The 14,481-nt window shown below is 41.7% G+C and overlaps 1 protein-coding gene across 3 annotated transcripts in view; it reads left to right on the forward strand.

The window, feature by feature from the left end:
- Nucleotides 1-1,235: 1,235 nt before the first annotated feature.
- Nucleotides 1,236-14,481, forward strand: part of XRN2 (5'-3' exoribonuclease 2) — a 52,551-nt gene continuing 39,305 nt past the window's right edge. Inside the window, exons 1-12 of one of the 3 annotated variants that reach the window (XM_055726240.1) lie at nucleotides 1,236-1,394; nucleotides 8,739-8,890; nucleotides 8,975-9,086; nucleotides 10,259-10,370; nucleotides 11,460-11,518; nucleotides 11,598-11,687; nucleotides 12,800-12,872; nucleotides 12,979-13,029; nucleotides 13,382-13,539; nucleotides 13,938-14,012; nucleotides 14,119-14,252; nucleotides 14,342-14,399. In XM_055726240.1, coding sequence (XP_055582215.1) covers nucleotides 1,320-1,394; nucleotides 8,739-8,890; nucleotides 8,975-9,086; nucleotides 10,259-10,370; nucleotides 11,460-11,518; nucleotides 11,598-11,687; nucleotides 12,800-12,872; nucleotides 12,979-13,029; nucleotides 13,382-13,539; nucleotides 13,938-14,012; nucleotides 14,119-14,252; nucleotides 14,342-14,399 — 1,149 coding nt within the window. In that variant the 5' untranslated portion in view covers nucleotides 1,236-1,319. The remainder of the gene's footprint in view (nucleotides 1,395-8,738; nucleotides 8,891-8,974; nucleotides 9,087-10,258; nucleotides 10,371-11,459; nucleotides 11,519-11,597; nucleotides 11,688-12,799; nucleotides 12,873-12,978; nucleotides 13,030-13,381; nucleotides 13,540-13,937; nucleotides 14,013-14,118; nucleotides 14,253-14,341; nucleotides 14,400-14,481) is intronic. The other 2 variants (XM_055726238.1, XM_055726237.1) reach the window with 2 other exon arrangements.

Raw genomic sequence — 14,481 nt, forward strand, 5'->3', positions numbered from 1 at the left:
TGTTAATACTAAGCTGTCTTACTCTACACTAAATTCCAGGAGGAGGAAACTTCAATCAGGGCACATTTTGTAAGGAACAGATAAAGGACAATCTTTAGCTGATACCACAGATGTGGTGCCAATATAAAGTTGCTGGGGAAATTTATTCAAGTCACAGATTTTATTAAGAGGAGTGACAACAGAAAATGGCTTAACAACAGCTAAGTGAGGCTAAGAATAATGAGAAATACAATATTGGGTTAATTTGTTCTACAGCAAATTAGCAAGGTAGCAAGGTTCCTCTCCCCTCCCCAAATTAGCGGCGTTGACTCAATAAGCACTGCTGAGATTTTGTTATTTTTATTAATGATTTCCAGGCTGCTTTTTTCATGTCCTCGCCCCTGTTGCTGCCCTCCTAATGAAGTTGGTGTGTAGTGACAGGACACAGCGGAGCACAGAATCTTCCTCGTGTTAATCCTGTTTAATACCTTAAGGTTTAATTCCATTTCAACATTGTCAGACAGCTAACTTAATACTATTTGCTTATGCAACAGGCAAACCGATGGGATGGGGGTTCTTTAGGCTGCTTCTTGCAACCGTCACATATCGCACCGAGCAATTTTATGCTCGCTGCTGCTGCCAATGTCCCCATGGCCTCTCCCGCTCTCCCACCCTCCTGCCAGTATTTCGATGCTCCTTTTAAACTGCTGCCAACAGCCCCCTCTCTCCTCCCGAAGGGGCAATGGCCTCTTCCAGAGCCTTGCCCCTTGTCCGACTTCCTCATGGCGAGGCAGGCTCACCAGAACGGAGAGCAGCCCCACAGCACGAGCCTCAGCAGAGCAGCCATGCCCTGAATTATTTTTCTCATGTCTTCTGCCTCAGCCATCCCACGACAGCATGCCATTGTGATTTTTTTTTAACGAGGCCGTTCATTGAGGGGCATTTTCCCACAGAGCCTTGCCTGAGAGAAGGGTGGCATGCGGTGCCACCTCAGACCACAAACCGCTCTCAGGCTTTTCCCTTCCGCCTGTCACCGACGGGCCAAAGGAGCAACCCTGCAAGCCGGAGGGCTCGGGGGCCCAGCAAGGACCCCCGGGAGGGCAGGGGCCAGCCCGAACAGCAGCCCCTCCGCTCCCCGCTGGGGCCGCCGCGGCAGCCCCGCACCTGCGCGCTCTGCCGCGCCCGCCCGTAAGATGGCGGCCGCGCCGCGTGCGCCTCACGTGACCTGCCCCCACAATGCCCTGCGCTGCCCTTTGCCCCCGGAAGCGCTGCTCGCTGCCTCACCGGGCGCGGCTGTTGCCGAGAGCCGCGGCCGGCCGCCCCCGCTCCCCTGGCCCGCTATGGGGGTCCCGGCCTTCTTCCGCTGGCTGAGCCGCAAGTACCCCTCCATCATCGTCAACTGTGTGGAGGAGAAGGTGAGGCGGGCCGCCCCGCAGCCTCCTGTCCCGGGACGGGCCCCTCTAGCGGCCGCCCCGCGGCTGGGGGGGCTGAGGGAGCGCCGGAGGCCGGGGTCGGGGCCAGCGCCGGGGCCGCGGGACCAGGGCCGGGGCCGGGGGCCGCAGGCAGGGCCCGGTGGGTGTCGCCTGCCGGCGCCGGGCGCAGCCCGTGCGACGCCACTCCTGCCCCTCTGTGCTCTCTCGGCCGCTCCCGCTGCCTTTTCGAGTGGGGTTCGTCGGTCTGGGGTTTCTTTCTTTACTTTTTTGCGTTTGTGTTTGGTGGTGGTTTCTTGACCGGGGGCTTTTAGCCTGGCTGGAAGCAGCCGGCGTGGGGGAGAAGTTAGGGCTGCTGCTCGGCTTGTGCCCAGCGGTGCGGACCGGGGGGGCAGAAGCCGAGGGGGCAGGAGCCGGGTGCCTCGGGCAAGTTTTTAGGCCCCAGCCGGTTTGTTGAAGCCGGCCCTCCCGAGCATGGTGGCCGCTGCCTTTGCCGTGCCTCGGGCAAAACAAGTGGATTTTGTGAAAGGGTTTGGTAAAACTTCTGGTGAATAGCGGGTAGTGGGGATACTTTTTGCTGGTTCTTGTTTTGTTTATGTGCTTGTTCTTCGTAGTCCCGGCTTTTCAACAACTTTTTTATAAATTACAAGCTGAAGGAAGCTTTAGGACTTGTTGAAAACAAAAGTGAAGCTGCCTGTCTTGGAAGGAGTAAGGAAATGCTAGTGTGAATGGTTAAAGGTAACTTGTGGGCCTGGAAACTCGTCTGTCTCTGTGAGATCATCCTGTTCTCAAGCAGATCAGTTCCATGGTGCTGCGTGTGAAAGCTGGTGCCAGCACAAGGGTGAGGGTGGGAATGAGGCATTTGAGAAGAAACTGAGCTGTCCCTTTCTAGCTGCACGAGTTTTGTACAAGATTAAAACAATGTCTTGGTGTACATATGGTCATACACTTCCTTGGGCTCTCATTCTCCTAGCTTTTCAGTACTTCACAATTGTATCATTTTCAGATCTTATTATTTTTGTCAGTCTTTTCTATCATATATTAGTCCTTCTACAGCTTCCTGCTTTAGCCTGATTTTCTTTTTTTAATGTGCTCACAACGCAGCAGGTCATGCTTGCATCCAAGGCTTAAAACAATTGGTTTAAATTAATTAAATTTTAAATTAAAACTGTAATTGGACTCTTTAACCTTGAGCAGGTTCAGCTTTTTTTGGTCTTGCTGGTATTTTCTAGTATAGAAGTATCTCCTGCCCAAACATGAAGCTGATTTTCCCAAAGACGTCCTCTGAAATCTGGCTTTTCATAGCACCAGAAGATGCTTTTTGATGAAGACTTAGTCCTGACCTAGTTGCTGGGCTCCATGGGTGGTCTTTACTAACCTGCAGCTCACAGTAGGTACAATTTGTTGACTACTTTGAGCTGGCTGGTGTCACAGTCCACTCAGTGGACTCATGATGCTTCATTTACTATGATCTTGAAGCGCAAAATATCAAGGTGACCATGCCAAGGGGTTATGCCTTGATCAAACAGCACAACTTTATTGTTTGCCTGTAAAGCGGCGTGTAATAGATAGTGACAGGAAGGGAAGAAAAGGTAAAGTAAAAAAGAAAAGGGAAGAGGATTATAGCTACCGCCACGGGTCCAAGGCGTCCCTATGGTTCTTCTGATTGTCATGATCCTTGGTGGGGAAGATCTTCAAAGTTCGGTTGCTAAGGAGCCATCTTTTATGCCAAACAACACACCTTGCTCCTCCTCTGGCCCATGGATTGTTGCCAGTCTCCACCTTCTCGAGCAAGGTTACCAGCATGTCCAAAGAGGAGTGCCCGAGGTGTGGTTTGCCTTAGAGGCAGGTAGCTTTAGGCCAGGAGGTGTGTTTTTGTATTATAATGGTATTATAATGAAGAAAATTCACGTGAAGTTCAAGTTTTCTGGTTTGTTGCTATGACAGCGGTTGTGATCCATCTTCTGGAAAGCAGTTATGCGGCCTTATATAGTCATTCCTTTCAGTCCCAGGTAGCGGCATAGTACTCCTCGTACCATGCAGTTCTCCTTCCCAGGGTCTTTGCATCTTGGTGTCCATGAGGACCACATTCCATCTCCAGGTCTCTGTTGGCAATGTTGAGACAATATAGTTCTCTTTGGGCTGACTTACAGCTGGTCACTGCCTGCAGTTGATGGCTGGTGTTCATCCCGTCCCTCGCACCAGCACTGAGCTCTGTATGGTTACCTGGGGAGCGCTCTCTAGGAAGTAACAGCTTGAAATAACATTGCCTTATATTTTGCTAGGCCCGTTCTCAGATCAGCTGGTTCCTTTGTGCACATCATTGGAGCCACACGTGAAGGCTTGTGCCATCCTCAGGGACATGGTGGGAGGTGGAAGGTAATGGGGAGGATGGGGTTGTCTTCCTTCAGCAACAGCACAGGCTTGCATTGGATTTGAATAGCTGCGCTGTGATAGCTTCACAGTGCAATGAACACGATGAGGTATTCTCTTCAGGGTTAACTTAGCCAAAGTTTTTCCAAGAAGATGAAGTCTCGAGTTCATGCTTCGTAAACTGTTTTTTCCTGTATGCTTTTCCAAATAATTCTGTCGTCTTTTGTCAGGTTGTACTAGCTGCGTTCTGCCCTTCGTAATACTGTTTTTGATCCCTGCTGCCAAGCATGTGATGTGGCTTCTGCCTGCTTGCTACCTCCTGTCCCATGGGAGAGACATGCCTCCTGTTTGGGAAACAGTGTAGTGTGAGGAGATGGAAATGTGTAGGCAGGGTAGAGAAGATAAGGGAAAAGAGAGTTAGGTAATTGAATTATGTATTGACGTTGGGTGGTTTTGACTGCATGTGTTACCTGCCTGCCTTCAGCGAGATTCTAGCATATGCAAATGGCAGGCAGTTCGGTTTTAGTATTCAGTTCTTGTTACAGTCAAGGTGTTTTTGCATTTCAGATTCGGGCAGTGAAACAGAACCATAGATTTGGATTAATTAAATGTTGCACAGTTAAAACTGTGAGATACTCCTTTTGTTTTTATTACAATTGTGGTTTCAGTTAGCCTCTCTCAGCATGATGTGTGAAGTTTAGTTTACCTGTAGCTGCAATAAGTGGATTTTTTTTTATTCCAGTGGATAGGTAAAATCTGAGGATTTGTGCTCCATGGGGAACTATTATAGAAGCATGTGGTTTGTGGGTTTACAAGTGCAGCTTAATCACCATTTGTATGAGTGTTTGCTCTGGAATAAGCTGTTGGCAGCTAGCAGTGATTGTTCTGGTTGCTTTACCAAACTCTTGGGTTTTGTGCCATCTCTCATGTGACCTATTCTGAGCGTCTGGGCAACCCTTGGTTCAGAGGGCTGTCAGGTACATATCTCGTATTTGAGTAGCTCTTTCCACCAAAGCAGGGAACTCACAGAGGTGAACAACTTCTTTGGTTATAGTCAGCATCACAGCTGGCTGTATGGTCCAAGCCATTCATTCACCAAATCCCCTTTTCCTCCATTACGCCAAAAGTTCACGTGTGCGAATGAACACCTGTTTCAGCAGTACAGTTAGGCTGTGGAGGCAGCAGCTTTAATAGTTGTCTGTCATATTTGTAGCCACGCTGGCAAGATAGCCTTGGCACTCAGTAACCGCGAGGTGAAGTTTAGTTTTGGTTTTTTGAAGCAGTGTTCTTCTGATCAACAGGATGCAGATAGAGCTTTGACAATATAAAGTAGATTCTTTTACAGGTTTGTCTTAATTGTGAATGGATGTTTTACACTTTTGTCTTGCAGGCTTGTCCAGCTGTTTCTGGATAATGCTTTAAGATCAGTTTATTTAAAAGTAGTCATAATTTAAATAGCAAATATATCTGCAATCTGCAACAATTAAATAGTTTGCTCTAAGAGCAGGAGACATCATCACACATTTGTAAATTATTAAAAACTTATATTAATCTTTATGCAATCAAAACTGCTCAAATATTTAGGTACAATAAAGGTTTATATAGTTTTGGTTTTACTGAGTTTGTGATTGTATGTCCCTTTTTTTGGGTCTTTAATAATTGGCTTGTAGCAGCAAATGTTCTTTATTAAAAGAAATGAAGAGATACAACAGATTCCGTTGGGCCAAGTTAGGTTTACCATAGCTGAAATGTCAGATCCTGATGTCCTCATCTACGTTGCTTTGTTCCAACTTAAGAGCACGATGCAATTACAGTAAGGACAGCACATGGATAAATCATATTCATTAAATTTTTTTATATTTAAATCTGGTCATAAATTTGAGAGCATACTAGGACAGTAGTGAGAAGCTGTAGTTTGTCTTACTGTAGATTAATTTAAACTTCTCTCACGATGTAATCAGCTCTATGTGTATTTTAGGATTGCTATAAATCTCTCTAATCAGAAATTTTGTATCTCCCAGTAGCTTGTCTCTTCGAAATATTAAAAAGTTGATCCATGTTCTCTTACCATGCTAGATTATTTCTTTTTCTTAAATCTGATTAATCTTCTTCTTAAGCTGAGCAGGAAGAATAAGAGGAAGATCTTGAAAATAATATAAAATCCAGGAGAGACTATTCTTAATCAAATTCATATGAATTAATAAAACTGCAACTAAAGTATCATATTTGAAGATCTGTTTTCAATAGTTTCAAAAGAGGCTGTAGATTAAAAGTGAACAGTTTAGTTATATCACAAGAGATATCGCTACCAGATACTTAAACCTTTTACAAGGCTGTTCCATTAAAAATCTGATAGGTTTACGAGAATATAATGGTGAAGTTGCTGACACAGCAGTATGCAGATGAAAACTGAATGGCTTTCGAAGACATCTAAAAGAGATCATGCTTATTTTGCTATACCTTCAAGACTGAAAGTAAGATCTGTGAGGGGGACAGTTTTATTTTACATATCACATAGTCGTAAGCCTTTGATATCTTCTGAGTCACAGTTAGCTCTGGCAAGAGGTTTGATGAAAGATCAAGTAGAACACAAGGCAAGCTTCTCGTCCCATTATCTGATGTTAACCAGAATTAATACTCTTCTTTTAAAACTGTAGGTCTTGGTTGCCCAGAGTAACTTTATTAGAACTGCAAGCCACAGTACAGTGTTTGCACCTGACAGTTGGTTTCTGCCAAAACCATGTGATTTGTGTTTGTGCGTTCTAGAAAGTTCAGAAAAGGAAGCAAGCAGTAGTCGAGGTTTCATCTGTCAGGATTTAACTAGTTTGGGTGAATAGTATAGGAAAGATGCACACTGGCAGAAATTTCACCTGGTTTAAAGAAGTGAAATAGAAGGTCTTAGTGTTCGGTTATTTAAAAATGACTTCACAAAATTGCCCTGAAAGAATTGCATACACCTATAACTGTGAAAAATGTGAATACCAAATAAAGACTTATTTTGCTTTAAAGGTTTTAATTTTTGCCTTTTAAGACTGGGGCAAGTTCAGCTAGTTCTAATGATACTTTAAGCAGGAAAATTGCAAGGAAGTCAATGATACAATCTGTAAGGTGTTTTTTTTGGTGTTTTTCTCCTTTGGAATCTGATAGTTTGAGCTCTGTATCAGACCTGGGAAACTAATTTAATGAGTAGCGGGCAGCAAGTCTGCAAACAAATTCAGAGGGAGTGCTTGATGTTGGTTGATCGGCTGTGGATAAGTTTCATGTGAAGGAGGGGACCAGCAGCACCACATCTTTCCCTCCTGTCTCATGCAATCCTGTGACTGTAGTCTTACATGTAATAAAATGACATTCATTTCCCTTCATTTCGATTTATGCCAAGCTCTTCAAGAATACGCTTCTTTCCAACTTTATGATATGTTATAAACCTTTTTGGTCATAATTTCTCTGAAAATCATTTTACTTTTTCTTGATCAGCTCATGTCTGTTCCATGCTGTTGGTTTCACAGTGGTTTCAAATTCAGTGGTTTACACATTTGGCTGGTGGTCTTGCTTCAGAAGGGAGAATGTAGAATTACTCATGATAGCTGTGAGAGTGTTGTTAACTGCCGTTTGACCAAACTTTAAAAAAGAAAACAAACCAAACCCACCACAAACAACAACAACAACAACAACAAAAAAAGCCCCAAACCCAAAAAAAACCCCCCAAAAACCCAAAAAACACCACCACAACAAACTCCCAAACAAAACAAACAAAAACGGCAAATGTGTGGTGAGGAAACAAAACTGGACCTTGTAGAGGAGGCACCCTTTGAAGCACTCACTGGTGTTTCAAAACTGCTTGCTCTGACAGCTTGAGAGAAGGGGGTAAGGTTTTTTGCCTAGGTGTTACAGGGCTGACTCCAGTCTCTGCTCTGGGGCTGGCGAGAGGGACTGTTGTCTTCACCTAGGTAGTTACTTGTCATCAGCATGGCAGCGTATGCAAAAATAACATGGGACTATTTATCGCTTCCAGTTCAGCTGAGATTTGTTTTCTTTGTGCTTCTGGGTTTACTTTTTGTCACCTGTTGTAAGTGTTCAAGAATGTCAGAGTAGTACAGGAATATGGGTGCCTGTAGGTGGTTTAGGGCAGTTGTAAGTTTGCTCTGAGTTTACAGTCTGCACTGTGGCCTGAGTTTCTTCTTGGTTAGGCAGCAGCCTGACAGTGGAAAAAGTGCTGAGGTAAAGGAAGTGAAGCATTAGAGTAAAAAGTTTACTTATTTTCGGAAGTAGAAGGTAAGGACTGGGTTTTATTTAGCATTTCAAATATAGCCACAGAAAAACACAGAGACAGGAGTTGAAGAGTTCAGGGTTTGAGGATCTCGGTGCATTGGACAGTCATGAGGGAAAGAAAGACATGTGCCCAAAGCGGAGGTTTGGCTGGTGGGACCTGAAAGGATCTCCTTTCTTCGTGTAGTGGAATTTGAGAGAAGTCCTCTTTCTCATTAAATCTCATCGCCCTTTGCTTACCAGGATGTGCTGATGTACTTTGGGAAGCCTGTCGGTCATCAGTGGGGCTCCAGTATACCATCAGCTGTAGGTGAATCACTTTTACTGCCCTGTCTCCCCCAGCTATGTGTGTGACTTAAATATCAGATTGCAGCGAGAAAAGGCAGAGGGGCAGGTTTGTTTGGATGTATCAGTCTGGGGATAAAAAACTAAGCATTAAAAGCAGGAAAACTTTGATTCTTCTTGGTTATCTTGTTAAGGTTATAGCATCATATTATAAACTTTGAAGTCCCTTTGCTAAATTTCGAGGGAGTCAGTATGGTCTTGGCAGTAAAAGGAATTGCTTTCTTGAATAACAAAGTGCTATTTTAATAGTGTAAGCATGCATTTTCAGGTAATTATGTGGGTAGCGCGAGTGTGTACGTTAATACCTCTGGTTATTTGTGATACTTCTCTAATCAAGTACTGCAGTGTTTGTTTCAACTGCATTCACAGGCGAAAGAGTGCAATGGCGTCAAGGTTCCGATTGATACAAGCAAACCTAACCCTAACGAGGTGGAGTTTGACAACCTGTATCTGGATATGAATGGTATAATTCACCCTTGTACACATCCAGAAGACAAGTAAGGCTTTTTTTTTTTTTTCTTTTTACAAATAGAATTTATGGATAGCATTTCAGATGTTAAATTGAATGCTCTATGTTTTAGGCCGGCACCCAAAAATGAAGATGAAATGATGGTTGCTATTTTTGAGTATATTGACAGAATCTTCAACATTGTAAGACCAAGGCGACTTCTTTACATGGCTATAGATGGAGTAGTAAGTATTGATATATTTAGTTCCCAGTAATGACTGTAAAATTAGGGTAGATGCCATCTGCCTATATACTTGTGTTAATTTAGTTATGGTGAAGGTAATTAAAAGTATTAATGGGGTTTGTTGTCCACAGTGTTGTATGAGCTGGCTAATGTAGTCTACTGCAGTCTGAACTTTGTTTCTGAAAAGCAGGAAACTTCTCTAAGACAGTAATGCTCCTCCGTTCTGTGGCTTTAGTAATAATTCATGCTGCAGGCTAGGAAAGACCAGAAAACCATTGAAGCAGACTCACTTAAAATGGGCTGTGACTTAGTTGTGCTGTGGAATATTTCCCAGGCTAACCTTAAGGGACATTTGAGGCTGAAAGCTTGTCTTTTGCTATTCCTGATCCTCGTCTGCCCTCAGTACATCAGTTGGTCTAATGAAAGATACCATCCTTTTTAAAACTTTGCTTTACTGAGTATTTTTCTATCCAGCTTGCATATTCTCACTGAGAGATGCCAAAATGGTCTAGCAGAGACTGCTGGTAGGACTTTTAAGCTTTGGCTGGTTTTCTAGGCTTTTCAGTTTCTCAAAGGTAAAATGAGCATCATTAAGTAAAAAGTTTTTTTAACGTGAATTTGAGTGCAGGAATTCTTAACGTGTGTGTATGGAGAAGTAATCCAAACAAAATGTTGATGTAGTCTTTTTAAAAACCCCAGCTGAGCTGCTGTAAATAATAGCTCACTACTGTCTGCTGTAGTCTTTTTGTTTTCAAGAGTTATGAATACAAATGTAGGAGTTTCTTGTTGGAAGATAGGTATGTAAGAAATAATGGGTTTGGATACATGTCACTAAGTTTCATTTATTTTGCCAGAGAAACTTTGAATCCTTGAGCTTTGTGGGGTTCTGAGATGGGAGTACAGTTGGCTTTACCTCACCGAGAAGCTTAAGAGACCTAGGCAGAAACGTGTCCAGCTCTCTGCGCTGCCATGAGAGCTAGTGGTGACGTGAGACAGGGACAACAGAAATCACTGTTTCGGTTACAGTTTAGACTGATGTCTTGTTAAATGCTTGTATAATTACAGACTAGCCTATTTCAAAAGACTGGTCTTGGCTGCCAGAAACAACTAGCAGAAAGGAAGCCGTTGTCCAGATGCTATAACTGATTTAAGCATTGTGATACTGTTTTTTAGGCTCCACGTGCAAAAATGAATCAACAGCGGTCAAGAAGATTCAGAGCATCAAAGGAAGGCATGGAAGCTGCTGAAGAGAAGCAAAAAATAAGACAAGAAATTCTGGCAAAAGGTAAAGCTGTGACCATATCTGAGGTTTTTCAAGTGAGAGTCACCTTGTTTGTTTTGAACACTTCAGGAAGGGATGTCTTGCTTAGTGGATATTCAGATGTGCATTACCAGGAGGAGGGGATAGCAAGCCTACAGAAGAATGCCTCTGTGTTTTCCAAAGTTAAGAACTAAGATAAAACAAAATGCCACTTTTTTTCTTCTGCTGTCTCCTGCCTGTAATAGATTTGTGTTGAGTACTCTTAGTTCCTTTAGAAGAACAGGGATAAATGTAGTAGTGGGAAACTAGCCAGCTGTCATGAAAGTACAGATTTCTAGGGTTTGGTGAAAGGATAGTTGAGGCTTAAAAGCAGGGATCAAATTAAAATACTACTCCACAGGAATAACGAACTGTGAGCAAGAGTAGTTCCTGGGCAGTGGAAACTCTAAACTCGGTGAGGAAACAAAGTCAGTGCAACTTTCGAAGGGTGACAGTGACGTGACTCACGTGAAAGGAGCATGTGTAGCTGACGCATGCTATCTGGGCTGGAGCAATTAATTCAGGTGACTGTGTAGGAAGAACGAATGCTGTAGCCCAAGTGAGATGGCCATTATGTAACTTAGAAATTAAAAAGGGAGGACAAAGACTTTTTTTAACGTTTCTTCCTGTAGCATTTCGAGACTACGAAGACCCTTTATGAAGCTCAGAGATGAGAGAAGTTGATGTAACCCTGTTTGTGAGCCCAAGTGAATAGATAGTGGAAACATAGGGGAGAATATGTAAGAAAATGATTATTTCCTAATGTTTTATGTCATTTAGCAAGCTTAGTTTCTTTGATATTTCTTTCACAGTCTTTTGACAGAATAGGTAGTGAAATCACTTTTCTGAAGTAACAATGTTTGTAAATGTACTAACACCTTATTTTGAGATTACAATAATGTAATGGTAAGAGCTGCTTTAATTTTGGGGAGGGGAGTGTTGTTTTTTTTAAAACAAACTAATTTTCAGTAAGTGTTCATTGTTATCAGGGGAGCCATCTGGGTTTTTATTATGCAAAAATGTTTTTAATGTTCCATGTTGATTTACTTCTGTTAAATGTTTTTATTGCTGTAGGTGGCATTCTTCCTCCAGAAGAAGTGAAAGAGAGATTTGACAGCAACTGTATTACACCGGTAAGTAGCCTTGCACTTTAACCAGCAATTGCCAGTGTCTGAATGAAGGTTTAATATATTTTCTTCTGTCACTTTTTAGGGAACTGAGTTTATGGACAATCTTGCTAAATGTCTCCGCTATTACATTGCTGACCGTTTGAACAGTGACCCAGGGTGGAAAAATTTGACAGTAAGTTTCACAGTTTCGTACTTCAGGAAAATTAAGGTGATCTATTAGGCTGGGTTGAGATACAATTGAAAAGTATAAATTTAAACAGATTTGTCTCCTCTTCTGGCACTGTGCTGTTGTTAATCATGGACCAACTTGCACATTCTGCTGGGACTTCAGTGATAAATTTCATCCTAATAACACAATTTAACAGCACCATTTGTTTTGATTTCATTTAAGAGCAATAAAAAGATTTGATAATAGAAGCCACAGTCTGATATAATGGGAGACAGGGTTTCAGGAATACTTTTTCTTCTTTTGGGGAAAAGTGTCTTAAGTATATAGTATATGTATTATTTTCACTATTTCTTGTTTTAACTTGCTTGCTACCTCAGGTAGGCTGTGTTGTCTCCATTATTCTAATGATGGATGACAGTAGATGACAGGCAATGAAAATAACACATACTAGTTTTGTTGTATTTTTGGACTAGTCTCCTGTTCCTCGACCACTCCGTATCTGCTGAGTTTTGTTTCTGACAGCCCTGTCTTTGCTCTGTATGAGAGGGCAGAATAGTCAATCTTCTCGGATGCAGCTGTCTGGTTTATTTTCCAGAAGCTGACTGTTAAAGCGGTCTAATTAGAGGGCAGTTGACTCTGTTTAATTCCCCTCCATCAGACATGAGTTTTACAAAGGCTAATGTGCATCTGGACATAAGTGTAAGGAGGTGTATAATGTTGTAATGTATCCAGGTATGTGCAAGTTTAGAAGATCTAAAGGGAAGTGGGCGTGTGTGCTTTATCTGTTAGTTCTCTGGAGCATATTTTGATTGCCCTGACAATTTATCAGGAAACTACAGATATGTTAGTTACCACTGAAATTATCAGGTCATTATTTGAAACAATACGTCAGCTTCATCCTTGAATTAGTAGAGAAAAATGAAGGTCTATTCATTGATTCCAAACTCTTAAATAATAATTTCATTTTGAGTCAAAATATTTTAGTTAAAACTACAAGGTAGAATTTCAGATGTTCATGTTAGATTCAGTATTCCATATAACTACCTAAGTTGTTTTAGTTTCGGGTTTTTTACTATGGCAGCATAAATTGTTTACAGAATTTAAATGTTTTGCAGGTTATTTTGTCTGATGCTAGTGCTCCTGGTGAAGGTGAACATAAAATCATGGATTACATTAGAAGACAAAGAGGTAAAATTCAAATAAATGCAAATGCTTTGTTTTAAATTAAGATATGGTCAGTAATGATTTATTTTACTTGGCTTTGCTTGACTAAATGTAACTTTCTTTTGTATAGCTCAACCAAACCATGACCCAAACACTCATCATTGTCTGTGTGGAGCCGACGGTGAGTTCTCTTTTGCTAACAATATGTCATATTAAGCTTTCTTGTGCTGTTTTCTGATTGAGTTGGGCTTCACTTGTATTTGTGTAAGTAATCCAGTGTACTTTTTTGGTTTTGGAAGTTCTGTGTAATGTATGGGGAAGGACCTAGCACTGTCCATAGCTGAAGGGCTAATTTTCACTTCGTTGTACTATCTGGGTGGTTTGTGGGTAAGCACATCCGTCTGTTCGCACTTGCTTAGGGTAGAATGTACTTTGCTTTTAAAACTGGGTGTTGGGGTTTTTTTGTTTAAAAATCAAGCTTTTTTTTTTTTTTTATTCTTCATTATATTTTATTCTTCTCTTTTGGTCGGTAGCTGATCTGATTATGCTTGGGTTAGCTACACATGAACCAAACTTCACTATAATTAGGGAAGAATTTAAACCAAATAAACCCAAGCCATGTAGTCTGTGTAACCAGATGGGTCATGAAGTTAAGGATTGCCAAGGTTTGCCCAGAGAAAAACAAGGCAAGGTAAGAATTTGCTGATTTCTAGAAATTCTTTTTGTCTATAAGCTCGTTTATGCTTTAATGAGATCTTCAAACTGTTCTTGCTGTTCGTTTTGATTGAAACATAATGCAAATTATATTATTGAAATTACCCAGTGAAAATTACACTTCTGTAGCACAAAAATCTTGTACCAAACCTAATGTCCTCACTTGTGGTGTTCTGTTGTTGGGCTGGGTTTTTTCCCACTGGTGTGAGAAAACTATCACTAAAGACATGCAAAGTAGCAAAATGCATGCTTGGCACAAGAATTTGAGAAACTGTACTTGTATACCTCTTAACTCCTTTCAAAGCAAGCCTGTAAAACTGAGCCGGAGAACTTTAAGGTGAGCTTGGATATAATGCAACTCTCCTTTTATTTTAGCATGATCAATTTGCAGACAGTCTTCCTATGGCTGAACAAGAATTTATCTTCATCCGATTATGTGTTTTGCGAGAGGTATGTTGAAGCAGTTACTGTACCTGCTTTATACAAATGGGACTTTTAAACTCCGTACAGAGCGTTTTCTAATGTCCTTTTGTGTGTGTGTGTGTGTGTGTTGCAGTATTTGGAAAGAGAACTCACTATGGCCAGTTTGCCTTTCACCTTTGATTTCGAAAGAAGCGTTGATGACTGGGTCTTTATGTGCTTCTTTGTGGGAAATGACTTTCTTCCTCATCTGCCTTCTTTGGAGATCAGGTACATGAGAATATATGTTTTCTTATCCTGCAAGTATACATTCTGTGCTTTTAAATTAAAAAAATCTCCTGGGGTTTTTTTGTTCTTAGGGAAGGAGCAATCGATCGCTTGGTTAACATATATAAAAATGTGGTGCATAAAACTGGGGTAAGTCTTTTTACTTTTTCTTTAAAAACATCTGTGTGTTTGCTGCAAAAAAAGCCTTGTTTTTCAACTATATTACTTTCTA

Source organism: Falco cherrug, chromosome 13 (genome assembly GCF_023634085.1).
Source record: "Falco cherrug isolate bFalChe1 chromosome 13, bFalChe1.pri, whole genome shotgun sequence".
In the NCBI taxonomy this organism is placed as follows: Eukaryota; Metazoa; Chordata; class Aves; order Falconiformes; family Falconidae; genus Falco; species Falco cherrug.